The sequence below is a fragment of the Gossypium hirsutum genome, chromosome D11, assembly GCF_007990345.1.
Source record: "Gossypium hirsutum isolate 1008001.06 chromosome D11, Gossypium_hirsutum_v2.1, whole genome shotgun sequence".
In the NCBI taxonomy this organism is placed as follows: Eukaryota; Viridiplantae; Streptophyta; class Magnoliopsida; order Malvales; family Malvaceae; genus Gossypium; species Gossypium hirsutum.
Genome location: NC_053447.1, coordinates 2595002 through 2619795, shown reverse-complemented (window position 1 = coordinate 2619795; position 24794 = coordinate 2595002). Strand labels below are relative to the sequence as shown.

The window sequence follows — 24794 nt, the reverse complement described above, 5'->3', positions numbered from 1 at the left end:
ATTTAGCAACATCTATACCGTCTTATTACATTGTCAATCCTAACCTCCAGTTTTTAAATTAAAAAAGAAGAAGAAGGAAAGTGTGCATAAAAAGAAGCATATATATATTCTTATCTTTTTGCTTTTTTATATATAAATAAATTATTTTTGATATGAGAATATATCATACTATATAATAATGAATTAAATATTGATACAACATTAAAAGATATGAAAGTAATTTATTCTTGGTATAATATCAAATTTAGCTTATAATATTTATATATTTTTTGTTAATTTGATTCTTATTCTTTTTAAGCTAAATTTGGCTCTTAAACTTTAAAAAAGAGTAAAATCATTTTTTAACAAAAAATTTACTAAAACATTAATTTTTTAACAATATTGACTTGATAACCTATACGACAACCCATGAGTACTTCAAGCTAAATGATACTATTTGTTTTATATGTCATACCAACAAATAATTTAAAATTTATAAAAAAAAAGTAGCATGAAGTACGTGTAGATTGCCACGTAGTCTGTCATGTTTAAAATTTAACATTTTGATCAATTTTTTGTTAAAAAAAAAAACAAATCGAGTCATCTTGAAAGGTTAATAGTCGAATTCGACTATTATTAAAAGGCTAAAGACTAAATTTAGTTTTAAGAAAATAAGAACCGAATTAATAAAAAAATATAAATTTTAACAACTAAATTTACTATTACATTTTTATTTTTTTAACAATGCCTAGTTATCTAATTTATAATTAATGTATGAAACTATTCACGGTGCATCAAATATAAAATTTATATTAAGAAAAACCTCATGTATTTGTATTAAAATGTAAATTTTAGATTTCGCAACCCGTTGAATCTTAACTCGATTGGCATGAACATCGGTGGCAATACAAGAGGACGTAAATTTAAGTGCATTAAAATATATTATCATTTTATTTATAAGTAAAAAAAAAAGACTATCTGTAATATGAGAACATGACAAATGCGTTGGTATTACAATATAAACTTCTTTTTCCAAAATTAAAATTTTCATCATTTTTCCAAATTCCGTAAATTTAATTTTAATCGAAAAGTGGTTGTGACGTCCATTTCATTACTGTCATTGAGTAGATATTTTTGGTTATTAATGTCCATATGTGGTCTGTATCTAACCTTAAATATGAGGCTATTTTACTTATTTAACAAAAAAAATTAATATTTAATAATAATGTGATAAGTAGTTCAATATATTTTAAATTAATTTTTAAATTTAATAATAATATGATGTGAGTGATGCAATAATAATTAAAAAATATGACAAATAATTGAATATTGTTTTAAAATATGTAATTAAACCTAGAAAATAAAAAAAAGATGAGAAAACAAGGAGGGGTTATGTTGCAATATTTTTAAATTTTTTTGTTAAGTGATTTTAGCCATTTGTTGGCAAGCATCACTCCCCAAAACAAAAATTTTTTTTTAATCAGATAAAATGGTGTTAATCATCTAAAGTCTAAAATCTTAAAAATTATTTTTTAATAGAAAAAGATGGTGTCGACCATCTATTTCCCATAATCTAATTTTAATGTTTGGTGAATATTTTTAAACAAGAATGATTTTGTCAAATGGGCAAAATAGCCTAAATATGAATAAATCTTAATTTTACAATAGAAAGTAAAATAGCCTAACCTATAGGCTATATATTTTTACTATAAAAAAATTACACTTTGAACTTGTTTAATTGATACCTACATTATTTTTTAATAATTTCGTTTACACTTAAAAATATTTTTTCATTTAAAGTAAACTGATAGTTACCGAATTAAAGCTAAAATTTTATTTTATCATTAAATTAAAAAATTATAATTTAATCATTAAAATTTTTGAAAATATATATTTTGTTACTTAATTTTTTAAATGTTTTCCGTCAAACTAAAAAAGTTATATATATAAATGATAAATAAATTTATGTTGCTATCACTTTAATTTATTTAACATCTATTTAAAGCTTTTTCAGATTAGTTAGTTTCCAGTTAACTTCATCATCATCTATTTTCATTTTCATTTTGTTGCTTTAATTTTCTTTTATGTCTTTTATTGAAAGTTTTTTTAAAGGACCGGAGATCATTATTGTGCTGAGTTGTTTCCGACTAATAAATGTACCTTTTAAAGGACCAGATACCTTTTAATTTTTCTGAAAATTTTTAATTAATCATAAAATTTTTAAAATTTTAATTAGACTTCCAAATTTTTTATATTTTGTTATAATTGCTTTAAACCCTTAAATAAAAAAATAACCTTGAGAAAAACATACATTTCTCTTTATAAAACATTCCCAAAGGAGCCTTCATTTCAAATATATATATATTAAACTTCAGCAAAACACACACCTTTCTCTTACAAAACACACCAAAATCTTCCAAAAACAACAGATTATTAATTGTCTCTCGTTTTTTTTTGCATGGAGAGTTTCCTCAACACCAAATGGATAGCCACGGCGGCGAGCATATGGATTCAGTGCACCAGCGGTGCATCTTACACCTTCGGCATCTACTCTCCGGTCCTCAAATCATCCCAATCCTACGACCAATCAACTCTGGACACCATTTCCGTCTTCAAAGACATAGGCGCTAACGCCGGTATCCTCTCCGGCCTCCTTTACGCCACCGTCACCTGTCGCCGTATCAGACTCCTTACTGGTCCTTGGGTGGTCCACGTAGCCGGCGCCGTCCAATGCTTCGTTGGGTATTTCTTGATATGGGCATCCGTGGTGGGGTTAATCCGGCAGCCGCCGGTGCCGTTGATGTGCTTGTTCATGCTGGTGGCAGCTCATGCGCAAACATTTTTCAATACGGCAAATGTGGTTAGTGGCGTTGAAAATTTTCATCGATTTGGTGGGACCATCGTGGGGATTATGAAGGTACGATAAGAGCCATGGATTTTTCGTATTTCCTTTTATTGTTTTATGTTTTTTTCATAATTTAGTCCCCATAGATATTTTTAAAGGAAATAATTATTTGAAACGTACAAAAAAAGAAGTATAGAAAAATATGGGCCGTCAGTATAAGAAAGATATTACTTACACGAAATATAATAATTGCCTACTATATATCCATGTCAGTTGCCGCTGCTCAACACCAATCAGATAATTCCTATTTATTTCAGAAAAAACAAAAATGGAAAATCAATTTAATGGATAATAATTAAGAACTATTTGTAAAAAAAAAACACTTTACAGTATACATCCTGCCTGGATGTAGTTGATCGTTGGCTTTAACATTCTGTTCAAAATTATTAGTATTTTTCTTTCCCTTTAAATAATTTCATTCATATTTGTCCTTTTTTTTTCTTTTATAAAATGCTTAAAATTATCCAGTTCCTCTCCAATCTATAAATAAGAGGATAATATGTTTTAGTGAATTCGAATTCACGTTTTCCTTTATTGACAATAATATTTGTATCAGTTAAATTAAGACTCAATCCAAGAAACAATTAAATTCACTTTATCATTGTTAAAAGTATTAAAATAGTATTTATTTTTTTGTTTTTTATTTATATAAATTAAATGTAAATTAAATAATAATTTAACCTAGACAAGTGGGATATCCAATGTAAATGGTTGAAACTCGAAAACTTAAAATCTATAAAAATTTTGATGATGTTGATATTATAAGATTGTGTCACATTATTACTAATTTTTTTTAAATATTTAATACTGTTAATAATTAAATTTAAATATTAAAACTTAAAAAATAAAGGGACTAAATTTTAAATTTATAAAAAATAAAAAAATTCCCATATTTTAACCTTTTACTTTCTGAAATTAACACAATTTCTGTTGTTGCGTGATATTAGGGGTTTCTTGGTTTGAGTGGAGCAATTCTGATTCAAGTTTACGACACGTTATGTGAGGGTGACCCGACCGCTTACATTTTGATCCTTGCCATCACTCCCACTCTGACCTCCCTATTGCTCATGCCTTTGGTCAAAATCTATGGAACCACCACGGTCGATGACAAGAAGCACTTAAATGGTTTCTCGTCCAGTGCTTTGGTCGTTGCCGCTTATCTCATGGTCGTTATAATATTGGACAATGTCTTCACTTTACCATCATGGACCCGGATCATTACCTTCATGTTTCTACTCCTTTTACTTGCCTCACCTTTTGGAATTGCAGCCAAAGCCCACAAGGATTCCGAGAGGCCTTCCATCGAAACGAGTCCTTTGATGGACGATTCAGAACCAATGCCAACCAAATATGGAGAGTACCACCAGATTCCTGGTGAACCGGACCGATTTAAGGAGGTTGCTTCGTCTTCGAATGAGAACTTATCAAATGATCACCTAGAAGATGGTATTGATATGAATCTATCGAGAGCGATGCTTACTGTGAACTTCTGGTTGTTGTTCGTTGCGATGATATGTGGAATGGGTTCGGGTTTGGCGACTATAAACAACATTAGCCAAATAGGTCAATCTCTTGGTTACTCGACCATTGAGAGATCTTCTTTGGTTGCTTTATGGAGCATATGGAATTTTCTTGGTCGGTTCGGGGCGGGGTTTTTGTCGGACATAATGTTGCACAAAGGTTGGGCGAGGCCGTTGTTCATGGTTATTACGCTAGCCACATTGACGTTTGGCCACTTGATCGTCGCTTCAGGCTTTCCTGGAAATTTGTACATAGGCTCAGTCATGGTAGGCATTTGTTACGGCTCACAGTGGTCGTTAATGCCGACCATCACGTCTGAGATATTTGGTGTTCGACACATGGGCACCATTTTCAACACCATTGCCATTGCTAGTCCAATCGGATCTTACATTTTTTCCGTGAGGATCATCGGGTACATTTATGACAAAATGGCAACCGGTGAAGACAACTCGTGCTATGGCACTCAATGTTTCATGTTATCGTTTTTCATCATGGCAGCGGTTGCTTTGCTTGGATTCCTCATTGCGTTCGCATTGTTTCTTCGAACAAGGAGGTTTTATAGGCAGATTGTGCTTCTAAGATCAAGGGATTCTTAACTATCTCGAGAAGCAATTGGTAATTCTTTCAGTAGAGGTTCAAGAGAAGATTCGAGTGAGAGATTAAAATTTCGATTTACCTTTTTTATTATAGTTGCAAATATAATGAATGGTATTACTATTCAATTAGACCCAAACCATAGTATAAATAGGGTCAGGATTGTTATTTAAATATTTGTTTGATTTTGTGAGTTTATATATACAAGCAGTTACTTTTCATTTTTGTGTGCAGTTAGACCTTTGTTACTAACGATACAAAAAAGTCCATCAAAATTTTCATTTTTTAAATATTTATATTTAACAATATTTTAGCATAAAGTATATAAAATACATTAGAAGTCGATGAAAAAACTTTATACATAGTTAGGTCTCTAAAAGAAAATATATTTAACTTAATTTTTGTAAAAATTTTATATAAAAATAAAAATATTTATTTTTCCAAAATAAATTTTAATTGACAGAAAAACATTGATTTTTTAACCCGATTACAAGCAATTCACAAATCAAAAACATCCATCGGCACAAAACTCACTTCTCCCAACTCCGAAGCGGGGTTTTCGTTGCTGATCGTCGTTATGACTATTCTTTCCCGTTCTGCCCCCTCGGCCTACTGAAACTGAAATACGTAAATTCCGCCCTTTCGATTTGATACCCCCCCTTTTTTACTTCAATGATGCTTAATTCTTCTTTAATTAAAAAAGAAAATCGATTTCGTTCCTCGTTTTGCCTGTTTGAATGAAGATAAATGCAAAACGATTTCACCTAGTTTGAATGGCTTAGGTTTTTGCTGTTATTTTACTAGTTAGTTTAATCGAATGAATTTGCAAAGAACAATGTTGAATTCTAGTTTAATCGAATGAATTTGCAAAGAACAATGTTGAATTCGAGGGGAATTATTGGCTTCTATGTTAATATCTGTCTCAAATAAGCTTTTGGAAGTTTAAAAAAAAAATAGAACATAATAATGTCGCTTAATTTTTATTTTGCTGTTTTGGAACAGAATTTGTAAATGTAAGTGATTGTTTCAGCTTAGAATTCTATTATATTTTAATGTTTTAATAGTTGTTAACAGAACAAGGAAAGAAAGAAGGTGAGAGAGGTAGGGATTTTGAAGAAGAATGCACAGGCATTCAAGGAGCAGATTGAGAAGTTAGAAATGATGAGTAAGTCGTTCTATTATGATGTTTCACGATCACGATCTATTGATGATTTAAAGTCTGTTTAGATGCAAATTAGCACTTAATTGAAATGAGCAGAGCTTAATGGAGATGGTTATGTTTTCAAATTAGGAATTTTTATTTGCAATGGACTGCACCCATTTTTTCCCTTAGGAAATTTTAGGACTGTACTTTAATGCAGAAGACTGAACAAGCCTTAAATGCTAGCTGATTTTCTACTCTGTTTTTATCCTTCTTTCGAGGAGGTCTCAGTAACTATCTTTGTGGCATTCAGATATTTCCTTGAGCTTGGGATTAACCATGTGTAAGGTTGAACGGGGTTATTATAATCAGTTTGAGAAATGTATTCCTGTACTCAGCCTTTTGTTTCCGCAGTTCACCTTGTTCTCACTAGTATATTTGGGTATTTCTTTACTAATTTCAATTTGAAATGCAGTCTGGTGCTCTGCCAATTATAGTCATTAACTTTGTTGAGTTTTTACAGAGGCTGAAGGTGCTTTAGACAAAGCAAGAAAACACACAAGAAGAGACAACTTCAAGACATACTTAACCTTATTTTAAAGAAAAGGAAGTTAATAATTTAAGTGATTAATAATTGGAACTGTTTTTGAAGAAATAATTACTGGCTTAAGATTTTTCTGCCATCTATTAGAATTTGTTGTTTGCATGAGATAACTACAATATCCCTTGCTCAGGAATTTGAAGATAAAATGAAGGAGTAGGGTGAGACCCCTGTTATGTTCAGGTAGTCGTTCTCTTTATGATATCATTGGCATGTCCCTTTATGCTTCAGTCTTAGCATCTTCAAAATTCTCATTTACCAACTATGGTTTATCTCTGCTGCAGTCACTTGTGGCCTCCTCGGAGAAGGACAACTGCAGAAGAAGATGAGAGAGCGAAGCATCCTAAACCTGAAGTACGATTCAAATCAATTGATTAATCGATTAACTTCTACATTTACATTTTTATGCCTGCTTATGTGGAGTCTAATTTGTACTACTTTTTTCTTTCCTTATCTGCAGGACTCTGTTTATTATCACCGTACTCGGAATCCTACAGGGGCCCACCACCTGGGAAACTACCATTGTACAAATCATCAATAGGTCTGATAATTTCATCTTTGATCTGTTTTCTACTGAAACACAGTTCTCTTTCCATTGCTTCTGACTTAAACACTTAAGCTAGTTTTACTCAATCTTAGATTCTGTTATTGGTTTTCTCTTCAGGACCTAGAATTCCCTTGTCTGGTGCATCATCAAGTGCCGCTGCTTCTTCCTCACAGACTTGAGTTAGAGGATACTTCTGTAGCTGTACCACCTCCACCTCCTCCTCCTTTGCCAGATACCAGTAAATTGGACTTAGGGGATGCCTCTGATGTTCCTGCTTCTTTGCCTCTACCACCCCCACCTCCTATGCCACCCAAGCCTGCCACAATGAACTTGGGTATTCCTTTGCCTTCTCCCCCTGGTCCACCACCACCACCTGGTTCCCCATCTAAAGAGCAAGTTACAGTTCGACCTCCACTGCCTCCACCTCCTCCCCTTCCGCAGTCTGTGCTGCCCCCTCTGTCTGGCACCAACAGAAATGAAGGGGAGAAAATATCTCTACAGTCAGATGACTCAACCTCCAAGGAGCTGGCTCAGGTAAGCTCTTCTCTATCCTCTCTAGATATGCTGTCTTTCTACATATTAAAAATGGCATAGTAGCATGAATATAAGTCTTATACGATATTTGTGCATATATAATCATTGCTCCACTTTTAGATATAAAATTTATACATGCTAAATAGTAATTGCTTATTTTATCACAATGGAAAATAATATTACAAATTTACAAAATAAAACTAGTAGTAAGGAAAAGGTTTTTTACAAAGAAAGAGGATGGTGGATAAAAGTAGATATCAAGAGAGGATGGTGGATGAGAAGTGGATAGGGAAAGGTTTTTTCAACTAACTTTGATCCCTCTTTTAGGCTTCCTTCATCTCTTTATAGGAGAATTTTTGAACTCTGTTTAATTTTCTTTGAATCCCACATAGTTTTTCTGATAAGGATGATGTCTCATAATTGATTTGATGCTTTTTTTCTTGACATGGTTATTTCTACGTTGCTTCCTTTTTTGTCTGCACCTGGATGTTGTTTTCCCAAGTTGCCTCCTTTTTTGTCTGAGCTTGCATGTTGTTTTTCCAAGTTGCTTTCTTTTTTGTATAGACATAGATGTTGCTTTCCCAAGTTGCTTCCTTTTCTGTATAAACAATATTATTGCTAATTATCTTAGCAGGCCATATGGGTAGAGGCAAGTAACCTCTAGAAAAAGTCGGTGAATGGACTATTGTTCATAAAAGGCCTAACAAAGGGAACACTTTCAAATCAATAAATCCTAATCAAGGATTTGTGACAATGCCTACTCAAGTATCTTTTTATCCTAACCAAAGATATTACATTCCATATCCAATGGTAAGACAACCAGTTAGAACTCAATTATCATTTACACCACAACTAGTAAGTCAATTACCTTGGTCTCAAGATCCAAATTCAGCATACCAAGCCAGTTATGCTATAATCATAAAATGAGCAGAAAAGTTTTGTGCATCAGAAAATTTGTTGAAACCGTAATAAATTTAGGAAATAAAATATTTTTATAATTCAGGTTTACCATCAGGATTATATAATTTTGTTAATGAAATATGGAAGACTCATATTATTGAGCAAAGAGCTAATTACAGGAGAGCTTTGACTAAGCTTTCACAATTTTTAGTTGAAAAAACTATTAAAGAACAAGAAGCTCATGATTTATTATTAAAATCCATTTTATATCGAGATTGGGAAGAACTAGAATTTAGTTATTTAAATATTAAGGAGATAAACAATCTTCTTGATATATTTCAGTATTTTATTAATAAGAGAACAAATAACCCGGTTATAAATAAAATGTTTAGATTATGTTTATATAATAAGGCTAGGAATATTCTGCTTGTAGAAATATTTACAAAATGAAATGGAGCTATTTGCAACTAGCAAGCTCAATTTTAGAAAGCTTTTTCAGAATATTTTCTAAAAGCTTATGTTTTCACTAACAATTTAAATGAAAAATTTCATAATATAAAGTTTAGATTTGATCATGAATCGTTGAATATAAGTAGTATTGAATGGGATTTTGTTAAAGAAATAACAGTTTAAGATTTTTCTTTTCATTTATTAAAAGATTTTTCTATATTTATTAAAGCTATGTTATTACGTATGGTATATAAAGATGATTTTTATTATTATTTTCATCTTGAAATTAGCAGTCTTACTGGCATAGCCAAAAAAGAAAATTTTTATCAGTCATATCAAATTTGAATTATTAAAAAAATGATTGGAGGACCTAACCTTTCAGCAACTAAAGAGGAGAAATAATACTTGACAAAAAATATTGACAAGTGTTACAATAATCTCAGTTATTATCATATCCGAGCAGGAATAGATTTAATAACTAAAGCCCAATATTTACTTCAACAAAACTCTTACTGCCTCTGAATTGATGGAAGAAGAATATTGGCATATAATACTGAAGTCTGATACACTGAGGATGATAGAAATAAAGAATTCGTTCAACTATTAAAAAAGATAGCTAACATGGAGATTGATGATTTTCCATCATACATAATAGAAGAAATCAATAAGACGTGGGAAAATTGAAACTCACCAAGACTGTCAATCAATTCATTACATTTAGATAAAATTGAAGAAATAAATCTAGATAATATTCAGGAATGATAAAAAAACAAGGCAATTGGAAGAAACCAATAAAAGAAATTTATCAAGGAAGCAACTTGGGAAAGCAATATCTACGTCTATACAAAAAAGGAAGCAACTTGGAAAAGCAACATCCAGATGCAAACGTAGAGATGAAGGAAGCCTAAGAGAGGCATCGAAGTTAGTTGGAAAAACTTTTTCCTATCCACTTATCATCCACCATCCTCTCTTTCTTTGTAAAAAACCTTTTCCTTACTACTAGTTTTATTTTGTATGTGTTATAGTCTTGTAGGCATTATTTTTATTAAATAATTTTTTTCTTAATTTATATAGAGTTTAAATTCAGGTCATTTTGGATTCGGTTTCGAGTTTGTTGACTTTTTATAGTCAAATGCATTGGGTTCATATTCTGATTCAAGCTTTAATGGGGTTTTAGGTCCCTGCATCAGTTCGAGTAAGAAGGGAGACTGCTGGCCCAAAAGCAAAACCAAAGCCTTTACACTCAACCATGACAATGGCAGCCAAGCCCGTAGCTCCTGCCATCGTGAAGCAAGAATCAACCAGTTTAAATTTTGGGCACATTCTGATCGTAACTGATCAAATTGTTGCCTTGTTAACTGACAAAACTATAATTAAATAAAGACAGTTTAGGAGACCTTTCTTTTCTATTTTTATGTTCATCTTCTTTCTTGTTAGTCACTTTCCTATTTGAAAACTTTTATTTACTAAGTAATTGGACTTGGCTTATGTAAGAATGAATGACCTAGTATTATAATCTAAATTCGAATCGTAATTAAATAAATTATTTGAATTCGAGTACAACGGATACTGAACTCCCAATCTATTATCCGCAAAATTAAAGCAATTTTAGATATTTATTATCCGAATACATTATTTACAAAAAGTAAAATGGATTCAAATAATAAATATTTAAGAGTTAATACTACGAATAGTAATTTAAATAATAAATACTTGAGAGTAAATATTGTTAATTGTATTTTAAAATATTTTAGTTTAAATACCATCTTAATACGCATTATCAAAATTTACAAATAACCTCAATTTGCACTATCCATGCATTGTTCCTATAACATAGACATAGTCCAGTAACCTCAATTTGCACTATCCATGCGTTGTTCCTATAACATAGACATAGTCCAGGACCCATTGATATGTATGTGTGAATGCATTAATTTCCTTTTGATCATTTAGTACTTCAAATTTTCTGCCATTGATGTATGTATGTAAGTATGCATCTTGTTTTCCTACAGTCAAGGAACACCCATAGCATGTTCAAGTTTTGTTAAATAAAACAGCTTATGTTATTATTAACACTAATAAATTCCAATCTGATGTGCTCACAAACCATTTGCTTTTAACAGCTAAAATAGAATCCCTTCTAACAATCACGCCCACGAATCTGTAATCCACTAAAAATCGATCTGGAATTTGGCTCACTCTGAAGCCTTCTCTGCCAAACAATTTTCACTGCATACCCCACCACCATCCTGACTTTGCTCTACAACCTTCTTGGCAGCCGCAGCTTCAGCTTCAGCTTCTTCCTTAGCTTCCTCAAGAGCCTGAATCAAGCTCCACAGACATTTCTCAGCATCATCTAATGGAGACTTAGGCATAAGATTCTCAGCAACATCAGCAGGAGTAATCTTAACCTCTTTCATCAACCCATCAATGGCGTCAAACAATGGATGAGTTTCCAAATTCAAATAATTCTTAGCAAGCACCTTGAACCCTTCAAACCCACAATAAGAAAGCTCAATATGTTTATCCATCCTGCCCCGTCTTATCAATGCCGGATCAAGTTTCTCCACATAATTAGTAGTAAAAACAATCAACCTCTCCCCACCACAAGCAGACCAAAGCCCATCAATAAAATTCAATAAACCCGAAAGCGTCACTTTGCTGTTACCACTCTCTTCTTTTACCTCTTTCCTCTCTTTCTCATCATCCGCCATAGCTTTCCCGCCTTTTTTCTTCCTTTGACCAGTAAGATCAAGTGAACAATCTATATCTTCAATCACTATAATAGACTTACTCGTCGTCTCAATCAAAAGCTTCCTTAACTCAGTATTATCTTTAACAGCAGTGAGTTCAAGATCGTAAACATCATAATTCAACAAATTCGCCATTGCAGCAATCATAGTTGATTTCCCAGTCCCTGGTGGTCCATAAAGAAGATACCCACGTTTCCAAGCTTTACCAATCCTAGCATAAAACTCTTTACTTTCACTAAACGTAACAAGATCTTCAATAATCTCTTTCTTCTTATCTGGTTCCAACGCCATTGTTCCAAACGTAGCTGGATGTTCAAACACGATGTGACTCCACATGGTTTGTTTATAACTCGGCCATTTATAACCAGGACTGTTCGTGTAAAGCTTCCTTTGCCTGTTCCTCACTTTAATTTCCTTCCCCTCTTTCACTACATGTTCTAAATAAGCACCGGTTATCATCTCTCTGTACCGATTATGAAAAGTAAGCCTGTAAAACCTTTTCTCCTGTTCGGGATAATACGCCATGGGCCGAGTAGCTGACACCACTTTGCTCGCTACCCACCATACTTTAGCTCCTCGGAACTCGTCGGTTACTTTCTCGTATTCGTCCATGCTGAGAACTAAGTTGTTGCTGTCTTTTCCCATCTCGGCTTTTAACCTTTTAGCTGTTTTGGAAGAGTTGACGCTGAGATAAGCTTCAACGGCGACGTAAGCCTCGCTACGTTTGAGGCGATCGCCGGTGAATTCGTGGATGGAGATTTTGACGTAAGGGGAGAAATAGGTCATGATGGTGTGAGTGTATTTTTCGAAGTAACGGCGGAGTTCGTAAGGGCAATATTGACGAATAATAGCCCATATGAACATGAAACTGGCAATAGTTGAACCCATTGTCGTCCACATCTCTGTCATTGTTGAAGGCACCATCTCCATCAGTTTTTTTCTTTTTTGCTCTCGGCTTATTGCAAACTCCTTGCTCTTTGCTTTTTAAAGTAGCCTTTCTGCGTAAGCAGATGTCCTTTTTTCCTTTCAAAATCTTCTAATAATATACTTGGTTTCCACACTTAATTCATTTTCTCTGATAACAATTTAGTTAGCGCGTAAAAATGTAAAATAATTTCTTAATTTTAAAAATATATATTTATTTTAGTTGAGTGGCATCTTATTCTATCTAATCAATTACTTTCATCACAAGTACAACGGTTAATTGAATTAAATGATAAAAATATGTATATTTATTAAATTAATATATTCAATCTTAAAAATAAGAACTAGTCTATTACTAAATGGGTAAGTCATTCATCCTTAAAACAGACTATGTAATATATTTTATTCCTTGAGTGATTCCTATTGAAGCATATACTTGAGAGTGAATACAGTTCAAACGATTTCCTATAACGAGATTATTTAAAAAAAATAACAGGTAACTTTGAAAGTAATTTTTTAACACATCAAAATTTACTATGTAATTTACATATTTCAAATATGTTTCAAATGTAATAAAAATATCCAAAGATTTAGAACTTTTATTATTTTATTTTTAAATATATTATAAAAATATTTGACAATATCTTTTAATTTTTTTTGGAGCTTTTTTTATTCCGCAAATAATACAATAATCCAAAATTTATAGTATAAATATTATTATTAGGGACACTGAATAAATGGAAAAGCTCCAAAATTAGTTTTTGAGAGTACCATGTGCATTTTTAATATAATTTAAGTACATTTTATAGCTTTTGAAACCCATTTGTAGAATTTTTTTCAATTCTACTACCAAGAATAAAATTGATATACAAAAATTTTAATATATTAAAAATGAAAATAAAATAATAAATTTAGAAAAGAAAAAAAAAGGAGATGAAATAGAACAAACATCAATCAGCATCCTACTCCATTTTAAAAGAACAAAATAAAAGTGAAAGTGGATAGTGGTAAAAGAACAGCCAAAAAATAGGACATGGCTGACTAATCCACAACGCAAAGCTACCTATAAAAATTGAAGGTAGGTGTCAGCCTTTTAAACCATCTAAACCACTCAAACAGTGGGGCACTATGGATTTTCACTTTTGTCCTACCCAATTTTCACATATTTTCCAGCCACGTTTTTATGCTGCTTAAATTGCCTTTCTCTTAGCCTCTTCAAATAATGGGAATATTGATAAATAAATAAATTTAGTTTTATCTAACTTTTTTTAGATTTAATGTTGGTGTATGAAATGTATATGTTTTTATTATTAATATAAAAATATATATACCAACTTTCTGTCTTTTCTCTCTCTAAAATTATTAATTCTATAGTTGTATTTGTTTGAACTAAAATAATTTTTTGAAAATTACTAATTTTCGATTTTTCTTACTCAATGCTAGTTGTTATTTATGAATGATTTTATGTAAATTATTTTTTAATATCATTTGATTTTTATTTTATTTTATACCTTACATTACAAAAAGATTTAAAGATCAAGAAGATATTATAAAAAGAATCACCACAATCTTTTAAAGCTGTTTATAAAATAAATAGGAAATTACAGTGCGAGTACCAAACACCCATCCTTCGGAAAAAATGATGGCTAAAACGGTGAAGTTGTTATCTAAAAAGAACTGAAAACTGAATCAATTACAAATGAAGCGATAATGTATTATCTTTGTGGACAAGATTTAGATATGTTGATCATCGAATGAGGTTCATATACGTGTGTTAGAAATAGTAGGAACCGTGGCGGTAACGGCATTAGAGGCAGCGCCACCGATGAAGGACAAGAAACCGGTGGCTGCTGGTTCTTCGTCATCCAAGAAGAGATCATCGGGAGCTCTGAAGGCGCCATGAGCACAAACAAGACCAAACCCAAGCATAATAGCGGAAATGATAAGAGATCCAACAGAGGTGAGGAAAATCACAAAGATACTGAAGATGACAAGGATCCCAAGGGTCTCACGGTCGGAAAAGGTGCGACCGAAGATGATAAGAGGCTGATCGGCAGGGCGGAAGAGGTAAAGGATGATCCAAGAGAAGAGAAGCCCTAGAAGGAGGAGAAGGGAGAATGGGTGGAAAATAAGCGAAAATGCAAGGGTGACGCCAATGACCATCAAATAATTGACTCGGAAATAGGAGTAATTTTTGCGGATACGGAGGGTAGCGTCGGAGAAAGATTCCGGCTTGGAGAAGGTGGAACGGTCAGCAAGTTCAGGCCAAGGACGGCGCTCTGAGAGGCTGTTGCGTAGGGAATCATTAAGGCGGGAAAGGAAAGCGCGAAATGCAGAGATGGCGACGGGTGGCTGGGTTTCGACGGATTCGGTACCGGAGATAGGGAGGGCGGCCGGAACTGAGGCGGACATTGCAATGGACTTGGGAAGATTGAAGAACGGGAAAATGTCGTGAGTCCGTTATTTGTTTTCTTTTGGTGGTTGGATTTGTCAAGTTTATGAAGGGGGGATTTAGATTTTAGATAGTCCTAGATTTGAGGTTTGGCGTTGAGAGAGATGAATGGGGGAACGAAAGACATGATAGAACACAAACAACCATGTTTTTCAAAAAAGAAAAATTTAATGAATGGACTTAAATTTAAATTAGTGTATCTGTTTGGGCAATAATATTCCAATGAATTTGATGTATAATGTAACAAAAATACCAAGAATTTAGATCAGTAGGTTATTGATGCCTTTATTATAACTGTTCATTCCTTAATTTCATATTAAATATACTCTAATTACTTTTAACATTGAAAAAATTAATCATGTTGAAAAGCTATAAAATAATATAGGTATTAATATCTAACAATGATACATCTAGTAATTAAGATATGCATTCTATTGCATAAATGGCTATTTACATTTTGGCCCTTTAATTTTCTTTTTACTTCTAGTTTATGTATTAATTTAGAAATAGACACATAAATAATAATTTCATATATATATTTTTAACAGAAATTATTTTATGAATTATTCTCATCATATTATTTATGATCCCTTTTCCATTATTTAATGGCATTTCAATAATTTTTTTACCATAAACCATAAACTTTAAATCTCGATCCCAACCCTCAAACATCAATATTAAAAATTTTGGTATAATTTAATAATTTTGATATATATATATATATTCAAGCGAACAACAGAATTTCACTGAAATGCAATCCGCGAGACATCGACTCATTTAAACTAAAAGGAAACAAGTAATTCCAGTTACTGCTGGGTCATGTCATCCATCACCTATCATTTTCCTGTTGGAAATCCATTTATTTCTTTTGCCTAATTAAAAAGCAAAAGGCAAGACAATTTATAAGTCGGTTTTCACTATAAGGGATGGAATCAAATTACTTTTTTATTAATTAATTAATTAATTTAGTTTTATATTATTAAAACTTCAAATAAAATTAACCATCATTTATGGTTAAAAAATGGATATTTAATTTTTTTATTAATGGATTTTTTTGTTTAAAAATTAATGGTAAATCGAAAATAATTATTTTCAAGTTAATTTTTTAAGTAGTATATATTAATTATATTAAGATTTGGTATTTTTAATATTTTGAATAGTACAAAAATTAAATTCATTTATTTAATGATAAAGAGATTAATTTTATCTAATCTCTATAATAGAGAGATTAACAGATACTTCACTTAAATTAAAACTCATAACACGTAAAAATAACACTAATATATTGGTTGGTTACTAGTGTAATAACATGAATAAAAAGTTTAATTATTCAGTATCTATTACAAATAATTAGACCTAAAATAAAAAAATGATTGATAATAACTCTTGTAAAAAATAAGACTTATTCAAAATAAACAACAAATTTTCTCTCCCTCATTACTAAAAATAAAATGAAGCATAAATGAATATACTATTATAGAGAAAAAAAATTAAATAATAAATACTAGATTATAATACACTTATAATATAGGTACAAATATAAATAAAAAAATAAAATTTTAATTGGGTAATCAAGTACAAATGTAGAAAAACACTAAAAAGGCAGATATTCAAATATATTTTTATTTCTCTATATAAAATACATAAAATAACCAGAAAAAAAACTTTAAAGTAATACATTTACATTGTAACATGGAAATTTTTTTTTTCAATTTTATAACATTAATTCAATCATGGGCTTCATGCATAAGGCAATTAACACTAATATACGACTGAATAAAACCTTTAAAATCATGAAAGGTTGGTAGGTTGAAAGGCACAGGGCAAGAGGCATCGGAGAATGGAGATGATCGGTCCCCTCCAGGGCTAAAGGACATACAATGGACTCTTTGTTTGCGAAATTGGACTAAAAAAGAAAACCAAGGCGGGGCCACTCTCTTTCCATTATCATCCACCAAGACAAAGACAAGCCCTTTCTGAACTGGAAAACCCAGTTTTCAATCTGCCTTTGTCGCCTTCACCTTTTCGATATTATACGACAATATTTGTTCAGTCATTTCATTTCACGTCGCATCAACTTTGCACCCCCTACCCCTACTACTTCAATCTTCCTTCGTTCACCCTGGTTTTTCTCAAGGACTTCATATTCAATGTACAAAACAATATAATGCTTTAAAATTTAAAATATATTTTACAATATTTAAATAATGAGTATTCATATTCGAAATTTATTAAATGTAATTATAGGGTAAATAATTAATAAAAGTTCTTTTATTTTTAAAATTATCGAAATGAGTTAGATTCTGAATTAATTATCGAAATAGATCATTTTCTTTTAAAACGCGTCTATGTCAGCACGTTGTCAGGAGATAAAGCAGGAAAACGCTTCCTCAAGGAAGCGCTTTGTCCACGTGGATAAAAAAACTCTTCTTCAAGGAAGCGCTTTGTCCACGTGGGCAGAAAACGCTTCCTTGAGAAGCACTTTCTCCGTTTTTTAGGATTTAATGTTTTTTGTAATTAGAGTTAGGGTTTTGGGTTTTTGAGTTTTTAGATTTTAGGGTTTTAAGAAAATAAATAAATAAGGATTTGAGGTTTAAGGAGGTTTCTTAATTAAATTAATTAAAAATTTTAAAAAATTAAAAATTATTTAAAAATTATTTATTAAGTCTAACTTTATTTGAATATAGTTAAATATTAATTACAATTATTATATTTTTTCTCGAATTTAGAATTTAAACTTCTACAATTTAAAATATATATTAAATATTAAAATATTAAAACTTATGTTAAATTCCATTAAATAAAGTTATTAATACTTATTTATAAATCATTCACTAACAATCAATAAAATATTTACCCATAATCTTAAGAGCTTAATTAAGGAATTATTATTCCTAAAATATTCTATTATTAATATGATTGTATTATATTAAATTTCATGTATTTTTTTTGCATATTATATTATAATTAATATTTTTAATTTATTATAAATTTAAAATTACAGCAAAAGATAAATTTAATATATATATAAACTTCTGTTTTTCATTAAAAAACTATTTTTCTATTTTAAAATTTGAAAATACAAAAATTCATTATATATTTTATTTTTAATTTATTATTAAAAATTATATTAATGAATTTAATTTTTACTAAAAACATTTAATTTTGTTAGTTTATTTTTTGGGCAAATAACCAATAAAAGCCCCTTTATTTTTAAAATCACCGAAATAGGTTAGGTTCCGAAATGGGTGAGAGTTTAAAATATATAACGAATAACAACTAGTTTTATTTGATTTTTCCTTAAAAACTCTAAATACTAAACCCCAATCTAATTTTTTAAATTTTTATAATTAATTTACTCAAATAACCTTAAACCTTAATTTATTTGATTTTTCCCTTAAAAACCCTAAACACTAAACCCTAATCTATTTTTTTAAAAAAAATTATAATTAATTTACTCAAGTAACCCTAAACCCTAATTTATTTAATTTTTCATTAAAAATCATAAACTCTAAACTCTAATCTAATTTTTTAAAATTTATAATTAATTTAATTAAGAAACCCTAAACCCTAAACCTTTATTTATTTAATTTTCCCTTAAAACTTTAAAATCTAAAAACTCAAAAACCCTAAAACCCTAACTCTAATTGCAAAAAGCTCTAAATCCTAAAAAACCCTTAAAACCTTAAGGAAGCGTTTTCCTGCTTTATCCCCTGACAACGCGCTGACGTGGACGCGTTTTAGGGCGAAATGATCCATTTCGATAATTAATTCAGAACCTGACTCATTTCGGTAATTTGAAAATTTTATAATTAATTTAATTAATTAAACCATTACCCTAAATTACCGTATAGTTAATTCAGTTTGAATTGCACCAATTTTTATATTAATTATACGGTAATGGTTTAATTTTATTTTGTGATTCACCAGACAGTTCGTATTATAATAAATTAATACTTATGATTCCTCATACATGTATTTATAATTGTACTCATAGCATTGTTAAAAGTAATTTGGGTCAAATTCGCAAGAACATTAGACAAAAATTTTTTAATTCAATTTTGGGTTGTATTCTATTTTATTAATCGATAAATACGAATGTTATACATAAATTTTGATTTAAAATGTAAATTTATATAAAAAGATTTAATTTGTACAATTTTATATATGAAAATCTGATTTTATTCAATTTTCATAAACTATATAATTTTACATTCATAAATTGCACACACAAGTAATTATATTAATCGGATATGAAAATTTTTTTACATATTCGTTTATTTAAATGTGTACACTTGAATCAATACCAAAGGTTCATATCAACCACAATTCAAGTTTCACGCGTATAATCACATCAAATCAAACATTTATCTTTTCTATTAATAATATTTTTAATCTCTTGAAATATTATAAAATTACATTCTAGCCTTAAAAAAATATAAATTCAATCTTTAACGTCTTATATAAAATTGATGGATTATAGTAAGCTCTAATGTCCTTTTCTATTTGGGTCTAATTAAATATAGATATGAAATGGAGCCCCCAAAAGCTCCTTTATTGATAGGTGTATGCATCTAGTAGAGTTGGATTTTAACCAAAAAGCTTAGCTCAATTTAAAATTTGAAACCCATGATAACAAATATTAAAAAGTGCATTTTTAAAATTTTATTTAGGGTAGAAATTAGACTTTGAGTTCTTTTGGATTGAGGATTCATGTTTGCACTATATATTTATAAATTTTATTTCAAAAATAAAAGAGTATAATTTCATTTGTCTTGATATTGCATGCTCACCTTTTAAATAAATATAAACAATAGCTTAAAGTAATCCATTGAATTGAATATTTATTGGATGACATTTCTCATTTAATTAACCCTTTAATCTCTTTCCATATTTTTTCTAATTAAAAAAAAGCCAAAGAAAAGATTAATTCTTTTATTTTTTATTGACATTATAATCATTATATTAATGGGGAAATGAAATTTAGTTAAGCATCCGATTCTTCTTTTTGCTATTTGCATGTTAAAAAAACATAAATCTAAATCCATTTATTCGACATGTTTATTCTCTTTCTGTTATTAATTATGTATATTAATGAAAATATTTAATTTCATGACTTATTCAAAGCAAAGCAATGGCTGAAGTTATTATTTATCACTTGGTGATAACACGAGTTTAAATTCTATCATTATCTGCTATCTTTTACAGTATTGTAACAACCGAAAGATTTTTCTTACAATTAACGTAGAATTATTTTATTAATATTAAGGGTACTTAAGAAGAAATTGTCATTCAATTTATGTATTTGGTTTTATAATTCATATAAATTTGTTGATAATATCAGGGGATACTTAATACCAACTTGAAAAAAAAATTCTCGTGCGTATTTGGAAAAACAATAATTTCGTTGTTTTCCAAAGAATGTAATGGAGTGCCAACGAGTCTATCAAAATCTCATATAGCTGGGTTAAGCGGCAATAAGTTAGATCGACAATCCCTTCAAAGGATAATTAGGTTCAGTTAAATGTTGATGGTGTTGTACAGGTGGAATCTGGTTTTGTTGCCTCAGGAGGAGTCTTGAGAGTTCAGGGAGGAAAGTGGATATTAGGCTATAATAGGTGCTTGGGGAATTGCTCAGTATTCAATGTTGCACTTTGGAAAATTTTAGATGGTTTGAATGTTTTGCTGAATAAGAGGTTTGAAATAGTTATAATTCAGATTGATAGCATAGAAGCTGTAAAGGTTATTCAAGACTACACCAAGAAACCTTCGAATTCTGCATTGATTAGGTGGATTCACCAACTGTTGATGAAGGTTGGGAATTGACTTCTATAGTATGTGCCTAGAGATAGTAATAAGGATGCTAATTGCATAACTAAAATGATTTTTGATAAAGAGGAAGGCTTGATTATTATGGAACAACCTAATATATTAAATTAATGCGATTTTTGTTATTTATAAAAATATATTTAATTATATTATGAAAACAATCTTCAAAGGAAGTATTATAATTGAACTAAACTTTCCAATCATTGCAATGAAAAAATATATAAGAATGGCTATAGCGTTCAAAACATTATCAAATATAGATATTGGAATAGTGATATATAAAATATTTATACCTCTTTTAATTAAATATTCGTATATAATACCACGCTTAGATAGCATAGGTCTTAGGCATGAATTTTATATGGGCCAATGGCTCAAGAAAAAAAAAAAGAACAAGTTTGCTCTTATTGGCATCCATGACTACTTTGCCTTTAGAAAAAAAATTATATTGTTGTTTAGTTCTGGAATAGTTTTCTAAATCAATATTTTTTTAAATTGAATCGATAATCGATCAGTTAAGTTGATATTTCATCAATTTGATCGATTTAATTAAAAATTTATTAAAATATTGTCCATGTCTTAAATTGAGCCTATAAAGAAATTTTCAATATAGAGAAATTCATGGTAGAATTAAAATTTATATTAAAAAATACTCTCTAGTAGAAGAAAAGATTTAATAGAGTATTGATAAAGATTAAAGAGAGTAACATGATGATGAATATATTTGACCGTTAGTCCCCAAACCTTTTGCCGTCATGTGGCTATTGGGTGAATGAGAATCTCTGAAGATTAAGTCGTCCCTTGCATGTAATTGATTAGAGCATGCGTCCTTGATTCAACAAGAAAATATCTCTAACAGCTTAAGAGATCTTTCCTTTTGACTTATGACAAGTACTATTATTGAAAGTTGATTGCTACTTATTGTAGAGTTGAGTGTTTGTAAAACTTCAATCATCTTAATTTTTGTGAATTTTGCATTGGAATAACAATTTCTTGTACGAAAATATATTCACAATTTCCGAATTAAATTATAATAGATGTAACTATTACAAACATCCAATCACGATTAAAGAGAAAAAGAAAAAGTAATGACCTCAACTATTGAAATCGTTTCCTTATGGTAACATTACTTAATATTTTTCTTCTCTATTTATTTTTAACAACATTTACCTTGGCTTCCTCCAGTAATTGGGTTTTGTGGGGAGTTCAATCATCTATTGCAGTTGGGTATGATCGATAGTGTTGGGACATAGTGCACAGATGTAGCGTGAAGAAAAGGGTAGAACAAAGGACAGTAGGCCCATTTATTTATGGACTTTATGATGATGTGAATCTAATTTTGCTTGTTTCTGTTTTATTATGTTGCATGGTTGTGTATGGGATTTTGTGTTTGTACTCAACCATGCTTGCCTTTTTATCTCTTGTTTTCTTTCTGTTTTATGCCACATGTAACCATGAAAACTGGCCCAAATCCCTTCGCTCGTTGCCTTTTACCACGTACATTCGAGAATGAGAGAAAGACATCGCTGACACTGGTTTTTTTTTTTGACGATTCATCATTTAAGATATGATTTTTTGACACTGGTCGATGCATTGCCGGTAGCAATTGGCGTTGGAAGCGGTTTAAACACTTGCTTAGTCCATGTTGCGGGTATTAGGCCTCCCAACAAGAATCCGAGACAGGACTTACGTAATATGGAGATTGGGGTTGGAAATTTCCGACACAGGAAGCAGGTAAGTAGTCGGAATGTGGGAATGTCCAGGGTAACTCAAGCTTAGTTGTAGGCGATTTGATAGCTCCGGAGAAGGGGTTTACAAGGATAATATTGAAGTGTGATAATGATGTAATTGTACACGTGATTAAAGAGTAATTGGAGGAGTCAAGTCTTTCCACACTTGTGAAGATCAGCATTCAGGAATTATGCCCACGACAATGACAGGCATGGAGGGTACCTTACTTAGTGATGTAATGGGTATGAGAGTACTTGTGATTGATTTGTAATTTCGAATAATTATTCCTTTTATTACCTCTCGTTTATTTAAATAATTATGCTGATTTTTTTAAATTTAAGGATTTTTGTTCTTTCTATTGATATTTATTGATATATATTGTTTTTTAAAAGAGACAGTAAAAACATGTCTTATAGAATGCGTTTTTACTAAAATTTGATAATTTAACTTTTTTAGTTAAATGGTTAAATGTTAATATTTTTGTTATTGAGCCTCGGTTCGATTGTTTTTTTATTCACATTTGTATTTTTTATTTCATGTTGTTTTAAGCTTTTTATTTTTACTTTTAATTAATATTTTTAATATATTATCTCTTTTGGTTAGATAATTAGATAATTGTGATTTCATTTTTGAGTCCTAGGTTCAATTCCTCTGATACACAATTTTTTATATTTTTTATTTCATTTGTTTAAAGCTTTTGTTTACTTTTAATTAATTTTTATAATTAATAAATATATTATTTTCAAGTTTTTTAATTAATAATTCTCACATTTACAAAATAAAATAATAAATATGTAATTATTTTTTAAAAACATCAACTAATTCTTTTGATATATTTTTCTTTATATATAATATTTATATGTCAAATATTTATTTTCTTGACCTATATTGTGGGTATGGTGATTTCTAATATGGATTGAAAATTAAATACTACACATACAAAAAATTATATTTACTAAAAAAAATTATATTTGCAATAATTATTTGATTTTATAAATAAAAGAGTTATTAACTAAAAAGATGAATTAAAAATAAAAAATTGAAAATAATATATTTATTAATCATAAACATTAATTAAAAAAATTGAAACAACATAAAATAAAAAATACATATTAAAATGCTTATAATAAAAATTGAACCTGTGACTCAAAGATGAATTTGCAATTATCTAACCATTTAACTAGAAGAACTAACATGTTAAAAATATAATTAAAAAGAAAACTTGAAACAACATGAAATAGAAAAATAAAAATGTGAAAGAGAGGAATCGATGTTGTAGATTGGAGAAAAAAGCTGTTTGGATTTTGATTCATAAATTCATGAAGTTCAAAACTTCTTCATGAAAAAAAAATTGAACTATAGAAGACTGGGGGAAGAAGATTTTTTAATTGGTGCAAATAGAAAACACTATACAACAATGATTTTAATAGTACATCAACTTTAAAATCTAAAATTTTCGATTAATCTAATAATCATTTTGTTACTTTTTAAAATTTAATGACTAAAATTTAAATTTATTAATAATTTAATGACGTTATTCTTAACTAACTTTTCTTTTTTTGAGTGGTTGTATGCCATAGATTACCTTAAAAGATGTTTTATTAATCAAATCACTTTTTACACATAATTAATTTACTATACATTCTCAATGCATGCGACAAAGAGTGAGTACTATATCAAGGCACCAGCTCCATGACTTCTATCTTCACTTTACAAGTCTCTTTTATAATTTAAAAATAATAATAATGAAAATATTAAACATGGACAAGTGACGAGTTCACTTAGCACATGGTGCATCAACCCATCATAAGGCATTGATAAAGAAGCTTTCAATGAGTTTCTTTCCCTTGCTTACCCTTTTTTTCCTTCTAGGGTTGCAAGTTAGGCTAGGGTCAATTTTTTCTTTAAATGAGTAAATTTTATCAAAAAATTG

At 30.0% G+C, this 24794-nt stretch overlaps 3 protein-coding genes and 1 pseudogene across 3 annotated transcripts; 2 read left to right on the top strand and 2 right to left on the bottom strand.

The window, feature by feature from the left end:
• The first annotated feature begins 2177 nt into the window (after positions 1 to 2177).
• Positions 2178 to 5220, top strand: LOC107912156 (protein NUCLEAR FUSION DEFECTIVE 4). Its single transcript, XM_016840227.2, has 2 exons — positions 2178 to 2896; positions 3832 to 5220. The coding sequence occupies exons 1-2, from the start codon at positions 2438 to 2440 to the stop codon at positions 4999 to 5001; spliced, it is 1629 nt and encodes a 542-aa protein (XP_016695716.1). The 5' UTR covers positions 2178 to 2437; the 3' UTR covers positions 5002 to 5220.
• A 1259-nt stretch (positions 5221 to 6479) lies between these two features.
• Positions 6480 to 8444, top strand: LOC121223007 (protein EARLY FLOWERING 5-like; annotated as a pseudogene).
• A 2767-nt stretch (positions 8445 to 11211) lies between these two features.
• LOC107912158 (AAA-ATPase ASD, mitochondrial) lies at positions 11212 to 12930 on the bottom strand. Its single transcript, XM_016840228.2, has one exon. The coding sequence runs from the start codon at positions 12853 to 12855 to the stop codon at positions 11368 to 11370; it is 1488 nt and encodes a 495-aa protein (XP_016695717.2). The 5' UTR covers positions 12856 to 12930; the 3' UTR covers positions 11212 to 11367.
• Positions 12931 to 14377: 1447 nt separating this feature from the next.
• On the bottom strand, positions 14378 to 15606 carry LOC107912160 (PRA1 family protein B4). Its single transcript, XM_016840229.2, has one exon. It carries the CDS (start codon positions 15259 to 15261, stop codon positions 14611 to 14613), a length of 651 nt encoding a protein of 216 aa, XP_016695718.1. The 5' UTR covers positions 15262 to 15606; the 3' UTR covers positions 14378 to 14610.
• Between the last annotated feature and the right edge of the window lie 9188 nt (positions 15607 to 24794).